At 38.9% G+C, this 15,268-nt stretch overlaps 1 protein-coding gene across 1 annotated transcript in view; it reads left to right on the forward strand.

Moving 5' to 3' along the window:
- LOC129356495 (myelin-associated glycoprotein) overlaps positions 1–15,227 on the forward strand; it is a 45,030-nt gene extending 29,803 nt beyond the window's left edge. Inside the window, exons 5-16 of the mRNA XM_055026089.1 lie at positions 11,857–11,895; positions 12,102–12,440; positions 12,542–12,838; positions 12,933–13,041; positions 13,173–13,220; positions 14,022–14,048; positions 14,121–14,159; positions 14,236–14,262; positions 14,358–14,396; positions 14,483–14,547; positions 14,636–14,669; positions 14,985–15,227. Coding sequence (XP_054882064.1) covers positions 11,857–11,895; positions 12,102–12,440; positions 12,542–12,838; positions 12,933–13,041; positions 13,173–13,220; positions 14,022–14,048; positions 14,121–14,159; positions 14,236–14,262; positions 14,358–14,396; positions 14,483–14,547; positions 14,636–14,669; positions 14,985–15,015 — 1,094 coding nt within the window. The 3' untranslated portion in view covers positions 15,016–15,227. The remainder of the gene's footprint in view (positions 1–11,856; positions 11,896–12,101; positions 12,441–12,541; positions 12,839–12,932; positions 13,042–13,172; positions 13,221–14,021; positions 14,049–14,120; positions 14,160–14,235; positions 14,263–14,357; positions 14,397–14,482; positions 14,548–14,635; positions 14,670–14,984) is intronic.
- The last annotated feature ends 41 nt before the right edge of the window (positions 15,228–15,268 follow it).

Raw genomic sequence — 15,268 nt, forward strand, 5'->3', positions numbered from 1 at the left:
AATGTGAGCAAATGATGACCAGCAAGTAGTTGTTCACATTTAACTTTGTTTATGTCCATGAGGAAGATTTTGTATTAAGAGTACACCTTATTTTTTATTATTACCATTGTACATTAATTCAGCAAAAAAATATGTTATGCTTTTCTGGTAAAAGTATCAAAAGTGTACAAAAATGAACTTATTCCATTTTCATGATGTTGTGTGTTGAAATTATGAGTATGCATTCTCACTAGGCTATTATTTTTATTCCGGCCAATCTAGCCAGACCTTTGATGCGGTTCGTATTCTGTTTGACCTGAACACTTTGTGAGCAAGTAACCACTTCTAATATGAAATAAACACAACTGTACTAGAGTAGTTCAACTCCAAAAGCTCCAAGTATAAAAGAGTGTGTCAAAAACCAACCAGTGTCAAAGTGTCGGAAAAGAGCAGGAGCCTCTTAAAGAGACAGAGACCCATTATCAGTGTCAAATTGAAATAACATTATTTCAAGTCATCTTTGATATATAACACATAGGTAACTACTGTGCTATAAAATGACACTATGTGGCTGGAAAAATACATATAATGCTGCCCTTTTAAATTACAGAAAAACTAAAATAGGTGAATTTTAGAGGAACACATTATTTACATTATATATATTTTTAAATGAACAGGAAGTAATTGTATCTAGTATTTTGATTCATGGATAATTATCGGCATATTTTTTTTTTCTTAAAAAAGTACTTTTCAAGGACAGCTACATGCTCTTTCATTGCAGCAGTTTTCTTGAAATTAATCTGAAGGTTGCTACAATTTGTAGCTGCCATGTGAAAGGTTTTGAGCGTGAAAGGCTCAAAACAGTTCAGCAGAAAGTCAAACTGGAAACCTGTCAAACCGTGTCCCTCAGAGCACAGCTGTGTGTGTGTGAGGTCAAACTCAGAAGGGTGTCATTACCCTCCTGTTGAGGGAATTATAAAGTTAGATTTTTATATTTATTGTAGAGCTCAAATGTTGAGGAGGTGTGTATTTAATCTTGTCAGTCAGAACTTGAAAAAAAAATAGGTAATAATAAAGGTGGAATGTCTGCATTTTCTATAAAGTGTGACAACACTGGCAATCTGTTCTGTTCCAAAAGCCATTTTTGCAGTCCAGTGAATTTTCTGGAAACACTAACTTTAAGATGAAAAAAAAAACAGTTTGAGATTGGACATGAAGGGGTAAACTGAGAAAAATTTAATGAATGAGGCAAAATAAGACTTTTTTGGTATTCGTTCAGTCCCCTGAGAGCTCGCTTCTCGAGGGCAGAGAGCATTGGAGGGGCAGGGGCCTTAAAGTTAAAAAGGGGCCCATTCAACAAGATTTTAAAACACAAAATAGCAACAACCCATTAATCAAGAATTTATATTTAATCAGATGATACTGTATCATTGTCATCATGTGGGGAAAACATAAACATGTAGTCTATGTTTCCCTATATGTATAAAGTTGCTGTTCTGCTGCTGGCTGTGTGGACTGTGTTGATCTGAGGCTGAAGGGTGTTAAAAAACACCTCCACCCCTCGCTGCACATGCAGAGAGGTGGTGGAGGGGACTTGAGACCCAGGCCCTCTAAAGGTCTCTGCATGGCCCTGTGTGGAATCAGATTGTGTCTAAGGCCCCATCCTACCAGGACCAGGCCTGCATGAAGATATAGTCGCTCCGCTGCACATCTTCTCCTGGATTGTGGCATGTTTGGCTTTATGTTGTGGTCCAATTATCGACGCCGTATTTTCGCTGATGTTTGTGCGATCTTGTGAGCTCCAAATGCTGATTGCTGAATCTTTTTTAGCAGTTGAGGTTCTGCAGTGACTTCTACTCACAGCCGCAACCTCGAGCCCAGATCTGGTGCGAACCCCCTGGTAGTATCATTAAGGTGAAGCAGAGAGCTAAGAGTGAGCCGGCGGTCATTGGGCTTTGGACTACATCATCGCGTATCGCTTTTGCTATAACAAGATGTGAGACCGACTCAGGCTGCATGTAACGAACCGGGCTTTTAGTCCAGCACGGGGCAAACTGATGAAATTAAAGTCTGATGTTTTCTCTGCAGCCAAATCATTTCTTTGTTTGAGGGTGAGGAGGGTGAGGAAATAATAATAATAATAATAATAATAATAATAATAATAATAAAGAAAACACTTCAACATCAGACCTATGTTTTTTCACAAAGAAATGTGTTCATAAAAGATATATTCTTGCCCTTAACTTCATAGTTAGAGGGCGCAGTTCTCCGTGACCTTGTGCCTGAACAACATGGAGGCAGAGGGTGATCAGAAAATGGATGGATGTTATATTAGCTAATATTATTGATGAGGGTCACAAGCAGGTTTCCAGGAAGCCTGAGACCACCTACAAATAAGTAAATAAATAACTCAAAATGGGGTGTGTGGGATGTCAAAGATAAAATGAGCAGGGAAACAAAATCTGTCGCTGCCTCACCCGCCCCACATGCCTGTCACTTCTCTTTTTCACTTCGTATCGTCTGTGGTTTTTTCATATAAAAGGTGTGTTTGAAAGCATCCTTTTGACAAAGCAGTAAGATGCCAGGTCACATCATCCTCCCACACTTTTAAGGAGGACTTCATTAAATTGTGCAGTTTTGAAAGATTTCCCATAAAACATCCACATCAGAAGGTAAGTTGGTCTAGACTTTAAAGAATATGGCAAATAAGTTGTTTTATATCTCTTTTAAAACTTAAATTGAATCCTCACATCAAAGAAAATATTGCATTTTATTTATTCACTTATTAGAGCAAATAACAGTAAACAAGAAAATAATTAATAATGCTGCTCTAAATGTTTCACAGAAATTTCACTTTCCTCTTTCCTTAAAAGAATAAAAGAAATATTTCTATTTGAATGCAGAGCGTAAAATGTTTTTATTTGTTTTAATAAAAAATGTAATAATTATGTAATTTTATAACATAATTAATTTTGGGCAATTAAAGAGCATAAGTGAATTTTTTGTTTTATATTTTATAATTTTTGTTTAGTAATATTACCGTAATAAAATTGACCGACATTCACCCATTATGCATAAACCATTTGTAAATTACTTTATATTGCTTTTTACCACGTTTACATCTTATTGCTGGCAACTTTTTTCCATCAACTACTATAAACATCAGATTAACCGGCTGTGGGTTGTTTTTTTTCTTTCTTTCATGGAAACTTGTTCTGCTTGGTCAGGTTTCCATGAAAAAATTTGAATTTATATTTAGAATCCACAAAGTTTTTCCACACGAAACATCTTTTCAAACCTCTTCTTATAATGTCCTTTAAGCTTGAAATCAGATGAATCTGTTCCTTGAACCACTTGTAGGTGTTTGTGATTCACAACACCTACATTGACCTTATATTAATTAAAACAAAACCACATGTAATTGCCCAGTATCATATCTGAATCTTTTTGCTGGATGTCCAGTGAATTTTGTATTTCAGTTTTTCAGAATAGACCGTAGTCCGTGCTGTATATCAGATTGTGCATGAACTAGTAAAATCATATAGATCACTGCAATATATTTGAAGGTTTTTCTTTTTGTGTGGATTTGGATTGCTTGGGTCAACGGGGGAAGAAGGAAAAAAAACAAACATCTATGTATTAAGTTTTAAATATGCAAAATTAAGCAAGTTTATCAAAAATTTATATCAGAGCGCAAAAAACAGAGAATATTGTATAAATAGATCTGTACAGCTAGACTCCTGGTAAATATCTTAATTCAGAAAAAAACATTACAACTAGTTCATCGCACACTGCTGAATAATAACTTCTTAAAATAAGCTTTAAAAATGCAAGAGGAAAAAAGTGCAACAAGTGAATCTCATTTATGTAAAGTTTGAGAAATGTACCTAAAAAAGCAGAACTGAAAGTGCTCAAAAAGTAGATCAGCAATGAGAAGCCCAATTCCTGCTACTGCTCACATAAAATAAAATTTTTAACATGATGAAAGTGTTTCCAGTAAGTTGATGAGGATATTACTTTACATTAAAAAATGTAAGTAAAGGAAGGCCTGAGTCCACCCCAAACCCACGGTTTTCCAGGGGTGGACACCGAAAGGGTCCAAACACCAAACACTGAGAAATCTGACAGAAAATAATAGGAAAACTATGTTTATGGAATGATTTTCTGAATGGTTTAACTGCAGATTTTATTAGATGACTGACTCTCTTTGCTGAATTTATTGCTCCTGCCTTTGTTTTCTGTTTGTTTTGTTTTGTTTTGTTTTGTTTTTTTTTACTTTTAGTACTATTAATGACCCACCAGCACAATTGCAAATACTTGAGATTCTTTACCTGATCTTAAGGTTTTGATCAAGACAGTAGAAATGAGAGGCGTGTTAAATAAGTAGAGAAGACAGAAGTGATGTCGATTACTTCTGTCTCACTCTCTTTATTTTTTACAATTGAAAACAAATTAAACAAGAAAGTGAGTTTCTCCATTTTGAGGTATTGTAATTAATTCATAATTTCATATGGTGAATTCTGAGAATCAATCATTTTTTGTGCTGTGTGAACTTATTCTTTGTTCATGTGAATTTTGAAACCGCAGTCTAAAACATGAAGATGATCCTCGTTAAGGGTAAAAATGCGAAGATGACAAAGTAGCTGTAAAGTAGCCATTTTCTTTCTGCTCTGGTAACTTGAGCTCACGCATGCAAAAAACGACACGCACTACAAAGCCCTCTTTCTCATTTGCTTTTAAGATGGAGGAAACAAAAAAAGGGCAACAGAAAGAAACAGTAGAAAACTTTGTGTGAGATGGGTACCAGTCTTTTTACAGCCTTGAAACATTTAACTGCAAAGAAATGAAACGAAAATTAAAAGTTTTTTGTAAAACAAAATTTGGTTGATTTTGAAAATGGCACAAAGATTTTTATTGTATCTTTATTGTTTATTGTTTTAATAAATAATACTAATGCACATCATTTGTTTTCTTTCAGATACCTTTATATCAAGATGTTTTGGTTTAGACATTTGCTCCTGCACCTCTGGTTTTTGGTACTTTGGTTTCTTCTTTTGAATTGTGTAACATTACATACATACTTAATTTGATGCAACTGATGATTTTTACTTCAGTAATTTTGACTTACAACTATTTTTCTCTTGCAGGATGTCTTTACTTGGCAATACAAGCTTGGCGCGTTGACATGCCAAGAAATCAAAGCACTGTTGAATTCCTGCCTCGTTATCCCTTGTAGCTTTGACTACAATTTGTATCACCTACAAGAGCAGACAGAGTTGTTTGGTACCATATGTGAGCAGGGGATATCCTTTGGTTTCTGACAGTTTGGTACCCTAATGAAGTAATTAGCATGTATAGAGGAAGAACCTATGTATACACTTCCAAATATGAAAAATCATGCTCTCTAAAGATTGAACGTGTGAACTGGAACGACCACAGACAAAAGCTTTATCCTTGGGTGGATCCAGAACATGTTGGGTCTAGCACATATGCATTCTATGACAAGCAGTAACAATTGAAGTAATTGGTATGTTGTTTTTTGGGCTTTTTGCCTTGATAATCAATGCATTAGTATGTTGTGAAAAAGCTTTTACTTTTTACATTTTCTTTGTAGCACAGCCAAGCCACCACGAATTATAATCTTTGGAGAAAGAAAAGTTGGAAAATCTGTAACAGTGCAATGTTCTGCTGAACACACATGCTCCACCAGTCCACCAACTCTCAGCCTCACATCGCATGAAAGACACAAGAGTTTCCAACACTCAGCTATCTGATGGCACTTCTAAAGTTATCTTAACAGGCACTTTAGTCTTAGAGAGAGACGTTCAAGTGATTGAGTGCACTGTCCAGCACCCAGGTGGTAAAACAGCAAGAACATCTAAAACCTTAATTGCAAGCTGTGAGTGATAACTCCCAAGATCAAAATCAGCGTCGCCTCGTGCTAAACTTAGGTGTCTTTCTGGAAAAGCTTTAACCATCCTTTCGTTCTTTTTGTTTTTAGGCTCCATTTTATCACTGAGCATTAGCTCTACTTCAGTTGAATATGTTGAAGGAGTTCCAAACCAAGTACATGTGAAGCTTCTTATACTTGCTCCAGCAATGCACCAGTTCTCGAATGGAACTACTCTAACATGCCAGTTTACCAGAGATATTAAAAACTTTGGGACTTTTGCAGAAAACTGTTTCCACACTGACATTTACAGCATCAGCTAAAGACAATGGAAAATGATCTGACATGTTCTGCAAACTTTCCTGGAGGAGAGACTCAGCAGAAGAGCCTCACCATACGGTAAAACGTGAGTACCAATCACAGTTAACATTTTGTACCTTTTTATCAGGACTAGAATATATTAAACATTTGGTAATGTCTTTTGAGTTTATAACAAATGGAACTAAAAAGATTTTCTTCAGTGATGAATGTCACATCAACTGAATATTATTTTATATGGAGAGTTTTATGGTAATAAATTGACAAATACATGGCTGCCTCATGTTCTGCTGTTAACTTATGTAAATTGTTCCATTGAAAAAAGTATCTTTATAGATACTGTTGATAAATGTGTCTATCCAGGCAAATCTGGTTTGCTATAAGTGAAATAATCTGCCAATGGAACAAGTACTTCTTCCCCAATTCTAAGGAATTATTTACTTATGCCACTTCTTTTATCTTGAAAGGTTACTTGTAAGTTAATTTTCTGTTATTTCAGGTTTATTAAGATGCTAGCAGTAAACTAGACCAAAATTATTTGGTAGGATTTTGTGTTTTTGCAGTTTAGGCATTTGAACCCTGTAAGTCTCGATTTAGGAGTTAATGTACTATTTTTCCCACCGAGACAACAAATAATACTATTGCAGACACAACATTCAAATGTAGAAATCTATGTCTGTCCAGGGCAAATCAGTTAAAATTAGGCTTAAACTAATCTGGCCAATCAAAATCGTTTTGTTTTTATGTGTTTTTACAGGAAACATGCTCAATCTGGGCTGGTCTTTCACTACTCCAGGAAGCGTAACGGGAATGAAAGGATCATGTATCATCATTCCTTGCAAGTTTTCCTACAGCAAAGCCCAACCGAGTGGCCTCCAAGTTGTCTGGTACTTGTACCAAAGTAATGGACGCGCAGATGTATTCAACCAAAGACAATCAAATATTTTAAGCAGATATAATGGGATAACACATTTGACTGGCTCTGTGTCAGACCGCAATTGTAGTCCTTAAAATAGACCAGCTGGATATGTCTCACAATGAGGATAAACTCTATCCATGGGTTGATATCAACCCAATTACCTCCTACCACTCACAGGGACATTCATTTTTGGATAGAAGCACCAAAATTATGGTTTCAGGTAAGAACACACACACACAACACATAATAAATTTCCCTTCTCACCCACCGCGGTGGTTCTTATCCTCTGAGCTCGGGTCCTCTACCAGAGGCCTGGGAGCTTGAGGGTTCTGCGCAGTATCTTGGCTGTGCCAAGAACTACACATTTCTGGACTGAGATGTCTGATGTTGTTCCTGGGATCTGTTGTAGCCACTGCTCCAGTTTGGGGGTTACTGCCCCGAGGGCCCCGATGACCACAGGCACCACTGTGGTCTTCACCTTCCAGGCCCTCTCCAGTTCTTCCCTGAGGCCCTGGTATTTCTCCAGTTTCTCGTGCTCCTTTTTCCTGATGTTGCAATCACTTGGTATTGCTACATCTACCACAACGGCTTTCCTCTGATGTTTATCCACTACGACAATGTCTGGTTGGTTCGCCATTACCATTTTGTCTGTCTGGATCTGGAAGTCCCACAGGATCTTAGCTCTGGCGTTCTCCACCCTTTGGGGGTGTTTCCCACTTTGATCTCGGGGTTTCCAGTCCATATTCTGCACAGATGTTTCTGTACACTATGCCTGCCACTTGGTTATGTCGCTCCATGTACGCTTTCCCTGCCAGTATCTTGCACCCTGCTGTGATGTGCTGGACTGTCTCAGGGGCCTCCTTGCACAACCTACACCTTGGGTCTTGTCTGGTATGGTAGATCTGGGCCTCTATTGCTCTGGTGTTTAGGGCCTGTTCCTGGGCGGCCAGGATGAGGGCCTCTGTGCTGTCCTTGAGTCCAGCTTTTTCCAGCCATTGGTAGGATTTACTGATATCAGCCACTTGGGTTATTTGCTGGTGGTACATCCCATGTAGGGGCTTGTCCTCCCATGATGGTATCTCTGGCACCTCAACCTCCGTTCCCTTTTGTCTGAGACATTCACTGAGCACATTGTCTGTTGAGGCTTTGTCCCTGATGTATTTATGGATCTTAGTTGTTTCGTCCTGGACAGTGGTTCTCACACTCACTACTCCTCTGCCTCCGTCCTTGCGGCTCGTGTACAGTCTCAGGGTGCTGGATTTGGGATGGAACCCTCCATGCATGGTTAGTAGCTTTCTAGTCTTAATATCTGTGGCTTTTATCTCCTCCTTTGGCCAGCTAATTATTCCAGCAGGGTATCTGATTACTGGCAGGGCATAGCTGTTTATCGCACGGATTTTGTTCTTGCCATTGAGCTGGCTTCTCAGGACTTGCCTTATTCATTGGAGGTATTTAGCTGTGGCTCCTTTCCTTGTGGCCTCATCGAGGTTGCCATTTGCTTGTGGTATACCTAGGTACTTGTAGCTGTCCTCTATGTCTGCTATTGTTCCTTGTGGGAGTGAGACTCCTTCTGTGCGGATCACCTTCCCCCTCTTTGTGATCAGCCGACCACACTTCTCTAGTCCGAATGACATCCCAATGTCAGTGCTGTAGATCCTGGTGGTGTGGATCAGTGAGTCGATGTCTCGCTCACTCTTGGCATACAGCTTGATGTCATCCATGTAGAGGAGGTGACTGATGTTGGCCCCATTTTTGAGTCGGTATCCGTAGCCAGTCTTGTTGATAAATTGGCTGAGGGGGTTCAGGCCTATGCAGAACAGTAGCGGGGACAGAGCATCTCCTTGGTATATGCCACATTTGATGGACACTTGTGCAAGTGGTTTGCAGTTGGCTTCAAGGGTGGTTTTCCACAGCTTCATCGAGTTTGCAATGAAGGCTCTCAGAATCCTGTTGATGTTATACATCTCTAGGCATTCAATGATCCAAGTATGCGGCATTGAGTCATAGGCTTTCTTGTAATCGATCCAAGCCATGCACAGGTTGGTGTGTCGGGTTTTGCAGTCTCGGGCAACTGTGCGGTCTATGAGGAGTTGGTGTTTGGCTCCTCTGCTGTTTACACCGATACCCTTCTGTGCCGTGCTCATGTGTTTATCCATGTGTTTGCTTATCTTGGCCGCCATGATGCCTGACATGAGCTTCCAGGTTGTGGAGAGGCAGGTTATTGGTCGGTAGTTGGGTGGGACTGGACCCTTTGATGGATCCTTCTGGATTAGGATTGTCCGCCCTTCAGTTAACCATTCAGGGTGAGTCCCACTTTGTAGCAGCTGGTTCATTTGGGTTGCCAGTCGCTCTCATGGAGAGCAGGGAGTTTCTTTAGCCAGTAGGCATGGATCATGTCAGGCCCTGGTGCTGTCCAATTTTTCATGCCTGAAAGTCTTTCTTGAACATCTGTCACAGTGATGGTTACCGGGGCTTGCTCAGGGAGGTTGCTGTGGTCCTCTCGTAGAGAGATCAGCCACTGTGCATTGCTGTTGTGGGACGCCTCCCTTTCCCATATGCCTTTCCAGTATTGTTCAGTCTCCAGCCTTGGTGGGTCTGCTCTGTTGTTATTACCCTGCCATTGAGAGTACACCTTATCTGGTTGAGTGGAGAAGAGCCGGTTAATCCTTCTGGATTCATTCTCCCTTGTGTATCTCTTTAGGCGGCTGGACAAGGCTTGGAGCCTCTGTTTGGCAGTTTCAAGTGCTTCAGGTATGGGCATCTGCCTGTACTTTCTGGGTACTGGTCTTTTCATTTTACCCTTGTGGAGCTCTGACAGTTGGCTCACTTCCCTCCTTGTTACCTTGATTTTAGCCTCTAACCGTCTTTTCCATGGTGGGTATTGGGTCTCATGCTTGCTCTTATAGCCAAGTATTTCAAGGATCACTGATGCTGAGTTGTAGATCAGCTCATTGGTTTCTGTTATGGTGTTGGTAGGGATCGTTCTCAATGCTGCATTCACATTCTCAATGAGACTTTCAGATGGTACTTCACTCAGCCGTTGTAATTGGCGCCGAGGAGGTCTGGTTGTCATTCGGGTCATGATTCTCTCTCTCAGGTCAGCAGCTGTCTCGTTCAGCTCTGTTTCGCTCATTGGGGCAGTGTATCCCCTCACTGGGTGGGGACTTGTAGTTAAGTCCTCACAGTCCTGACATCCGGGTTCCTCCCTTTTGCCGTAGCATTTGTGTTGTATCTCGTCAATCTCAAGTTGTGATAGCAGTTGCCGTTTGCGGATGTTGGAACACTGAGCTACTAGTTGTTTAGCGCTTAGTGTTGACTGGGGATGTCGAAGTAACCATTCCTTCCCCAGTCTTTGCATATAACCTCTCTCACTAGGGTTACTTGAGTAGTAGCATTCCAACAGATCCACATTTTCACATATATATATATATATATATATATATATATATATATATATATATATATATATATATATATATAATCCTTCTTTGTTCATCTCAGGTCCAGTTGGTTGATTTCACAACAGACACACTCATTTCTTTTATTTACCAACTCTCAAGAGCAGCATAACAACTTAATGCACAAAATCATGTCTGGGAAAACAACTTCTTGATTAAGCAAAATAAATCTGACAAATATTCATATCTTGTGCAGTTATTCCCATTGCAGCAAGAAACTTGTTTCTGTCTGTCTAGTTAAAGTTGTTTAGGTTAAAATAATGTATGTTAAACTTTTCCTTTCACTCTTTCACCAGTATTTTAAATATCTACATTTTAGTTGGAATCATCATAGATTAACATATTTCTATTTTTATCTTTATAGACCATGCACAAGAACCCCAAATGAGCATCATTGATGTTCCTAAGGTGGGAGCTCAAAGCAGGGTTACCTGTAAAGTGAAATATACATGTTCTTCTGCTCCTCCTGCCCTGTCTCTGAATGGCATTCCTGGAACAGACCGCACCATTGACTCCTTGTTGTCAGACGGCATTTGGGAAAGAACAATAGAACGAACTTGGAATGTAGAAGAAGACCACAAGAAGGTGGAGTGCACTGTGAGATATCCTGGTGGACAAAGTGCCAAAAGTGAGCTCCTCCTGCATGTTGAATGTGAGTATAAATATACATGTTGTGGTTTAAATTGATGAGATTTTTAAGTTTTCTTCACAAGTAAAGTTTCATTTTTTACTTAGGTCCATTTGAAACAATCAAAATGGTTGAACCTCCAGGAGAGCTAACAGAAGGAGTAGCAAAGAGTGTAATTTGTTCTGTGTCCTACAAATGCAAGACAAATACACCAACAATTGAGTGGAACTTTTCAGACATGCTGCATTTACAAAAGCTCAAAAAAATATCCAGTAATACGTATACCACTGAGTCCAATCTTACGTTTATTGGTTCCCTTGAAGACAATGGAAAACCTTTGACCTGCATTGCACATTTTCTTACTGGAGAAACATCAAACTCCTCACTTCTTCAGATAAAAGTGAGTTTTTACATCTAACACACATTGTTTACCACTATAGTTCAAATTAAAATTAGAACTCAGAATTGAAGTTAAAATTTTCAGTGTTTAAATCTGCAGAGCAATACTTGAGACACCAGACGCCTTGGAAGATTTACAGTTTCAAAATGTTGACCAGTAAACAATGACTGCTTTCTTTAATCCAGTTAAACTTATAGCTTTCACTTGGGTTTATTGCTTAGCTACTAATCAAAAATAAATTCATTTATTTATTCATTTTTACAGAATATGTACCAGTTGAAGAAGAACTGAACGAGAAAGATAGTGAGCTCACCTTTCTTTTTCCTTACACCAGACAACTTGCATAAGACACTGATTTCCTGCCTATTTTTCTCTCTTATTGTTCATTATTTCAGATTTAATGCTATCAGTTTTGTGTATCTGTATAATTTTCATGTCTTTTGTATTAAATGTCCTGTATTTTCTGACAGCACCTTTCTAAGTTTAACTGGTCCTCTCGCCCCCAACAGCTTTCCGCGTCCTGGCTGCTGACGTCCCTGGCAGATTCAATGCCTTGACTCGGTCCTGTGTGGTCATCCCCTGCAGTTTCCAGGATGACGAGGATCAGCCCCTGACTCGTGGCATCTGGTACAAAAAAACTGGGGGTCTGGTGTACCACAATGCCCGCAGTAATGTTTTGGACAACTTCAAGGATCGGACCAAAATTCTGGGAAACCTGGATGAAGGAGACTGCTCTTTGGAGATTGACGACATAAAACCCTTTGACAACGGCCCTTTCTGTTTCTATGGAGAGAAAGGAACAAAAAAATACAGATTTAACAACAGCTGCGTTTTTATCGTCATGAAAGGTCAAGAATCCTTACTAATGTTTTACATCATTCGCATGCTGTTTGTGATAAATTTTCTTCCAATCTGAGCAATAGCAAACGTCTTTGTCTTTAATCCTCAGCTTCTCCAGAGAAACCAGTGATGAGTTTAGTTCCAGCTCAAGTGAATGCTGGTTCAACTGTAAATGTCTCCTGTTCTGTCAGTCACTCATGCTCATCACATCCTCCAAAGTTTTCATGGAGTGTCCCTTACGTCAACAACGAGGTTTCAGACACTGAGATGTCACGAGGTGTCTGGAAGACGACGTCCACCATCACGTTTGTGGTTGCTGGAGGAGATGGACAGAGAAACCTGAACTGTACCGCCATCTTCTGGCGTGGAAAGAATGAAACCAGGACTTTCAAATTAATTGTAGAGGGTTAGACTCAACAAATCATTTTTCTTATCAAAGCATTGGACACAGGGAACTGAGAGATTTTCTCATTATGATTATTTTATATCTTTATCTCCAGGAACTACAGTGTACCAGATGCAGAAAGCTATCCCTGTGGTTATTCCTGTTGTCATCTTAGTGCTGATCCTCTTTGCTGTGCTGCTTGGCATATTCTTCTACAGGAAAAGGTGAGTAAACCTCTCAAAATCGACTAATATATGCTTTTGCGTGTATTGCGTGTATCTTTTTGCCTTCAAAAATGAGGCCAATTAGAGTAACTGAAGTTGACCTAAAGAAATTACAATTTTCTCATCACCAGAAAGCACACCGATGGCCCTCTGACGCCTCCGCCAAGACCAGAGAAAAGGCAAGAATTTTACCTCCAAGAACTTTTGTTTAAGTGCTGTGCTAATTTAGCACTTTTGCTCTCTGTTTTGATATGAGTTGTTAGGGGTAAGGTAAGGCAAGAGTTAGGGGTAAGGTAAGGCAAGGCAAGGCAAGGCAAGGCAAGGCAAGGTAAGGTAAGGTAAGGTAAGGTAAGGTAAGGTAAGGTAAGGTAAGGTAGGGTAGGGTAGGGTAGGGTAGGGTAGGGTAGGGTAGGGTAAGGTAAGGTAAGGTAAGGTAAGGTAAGGTAGGTAAGGTAAGGTAAGGTAAGGTAAGGTCATGTAAGGTAAGGTAAGGTAAGGTAAGGTAAGGTAAGGTAAGGGTTGTTTTAAATCCAATTTGCTGTTCATGGACAAAATTAAGAGAGATGTCTTGCCTGTCAATCTAAACATCTTGATTCAAATATTATAGATATTAATGATCTTACATGCTTGGAATTAGAAATTTATACAGCTCTACTTTACACTCATATTCACTCTCAAATGTAACACTGTGTCACTGATATTTACATCTGTGTTCTTCCACAGGGATGTAAACATCCCCCATACACAAAAGATCTCTTTGGGGTAGATTAACCAGATGAATTGAATTAAACGTTTTACTCAGTTTCTTTTTGTTTTTGCACAAGCAAATAGTAAATCCAAAACCATTTTAATACCTATAGGACTTACTTTGAGGGAGATAGAGAGAAACCTCCAAGGCCAGAAAAAAGGTGCACAACCAAAAAGCTTTTTTGAAATTGCAGTTGAACACATACTAAAAATTAACAAATGTTTCTGTGCAGGAATTCAGTTTGGAGAAGGTTTTCTCGGTAAGATCAACAAAAGGCAAATTCTGCCCTTTTAATCCTCAGTTCTGATGTTTGCAACACTATTATTTTCAGACAATCAGAGGACGGTCAAGTCGGCTGGCAGATCACCAGGTAGGAACATTTTCTGTTGTTAAATCTCCTCATTGTCAATGTTAAAGTTGCTACTACTTGAATGTTTCTTTTACAGAAACTCTTTCTGGAATAGATTTTCAAGGTAATAATTTTATGTTTATTACAAACAAAAATATCAGACATTAAGTGATTAAAAAATTAAAAGTAGACTAAGAACAACGTGTATAATTGTTGCAGACGCCCAAACAACTCGACTGACCTCAGAGTCAGTTATTTGTAAGTTTTCAGCCGTGGTTTCAAAAATTTTATAATGAGCAGAAATGCTGAAAATGTGATATTGTGAAATATGTTTTTGCTCCTAGAAATAATGCAGAAGTGTTCGTCTGTGAGAAAAAATCAACAAGCAGTATTATCCATCACCAAAGAAGTGAGGAGAACAACTCTATATTTCAGGCTTCAAAAGACTGCTGCGATTATTGTGGTTCTTTATTAATTATCTTGTTTCGCTCATCCAGTAACCAAAGACGACCTGCGCCGCCCACACCAGAGGTCAGTTGCATTGTTCATTGAATTTTACCATTTACAGCTGTTGAGAGGATGTTTCAGTCAATTTTTCTTGATACACATTAAAAATAACTATTTTCCCTGATGATCAACTTTCCAGTCTAAACTCTTAATCTCTGAGCTTTTATTGTTTATGAAACGATGATCTCTTATTAGATCAAACTTCAACATTTTTGATAATATTCGTCAAAAGCCTTTGGTTTTACAAGAACATATTTCCTGTACGGTTCATAGAGTACAATACAAGCACATAAAGTTTATTAAGCAATAATGAACCAATTAAATATTTTTTCTTTACAGGATGTTAACCTGTACGGCAACATTTGAGTAAACAGTCTGAGGATCGATTTGGATGCGCTTGCTCTTCTTCTGCTGCCAAGTTTCAGTTTATAGTTCACATTCATAATCATGTTATTCTCACTTCCTCTGCTTTTCATTTCAATTGTAGACTTTTACTTTTCATTTCAGGAAGAAATAAACAGTAATGAACCACTAATGCCTCATTTCTCTATTCTCTGCCATGAAGAGAATACATGGCAGAGTATTCTCTTCATGTGGATAAAGGAGTGTCACACAAGATGGAT

This window comes from Poeciliopsis prolifica, unplaced genomic scaffold, assembly GCF_027474105.1.
Source record: "Poeciliopsis prolifica strain line A6 unplaced genomic scaffold, Auburn_PproV2 SCAFFOLD176, whole genome shotgun sequence".
In the NCBI taxonomy this organism is placed as follows: Eukaryota; Metazoa; Chordata; class Actinopteri; order Cyprinodontiformes; family Poeciliidae; genus Poeciliopsis; species Poeciliopsis prolifica.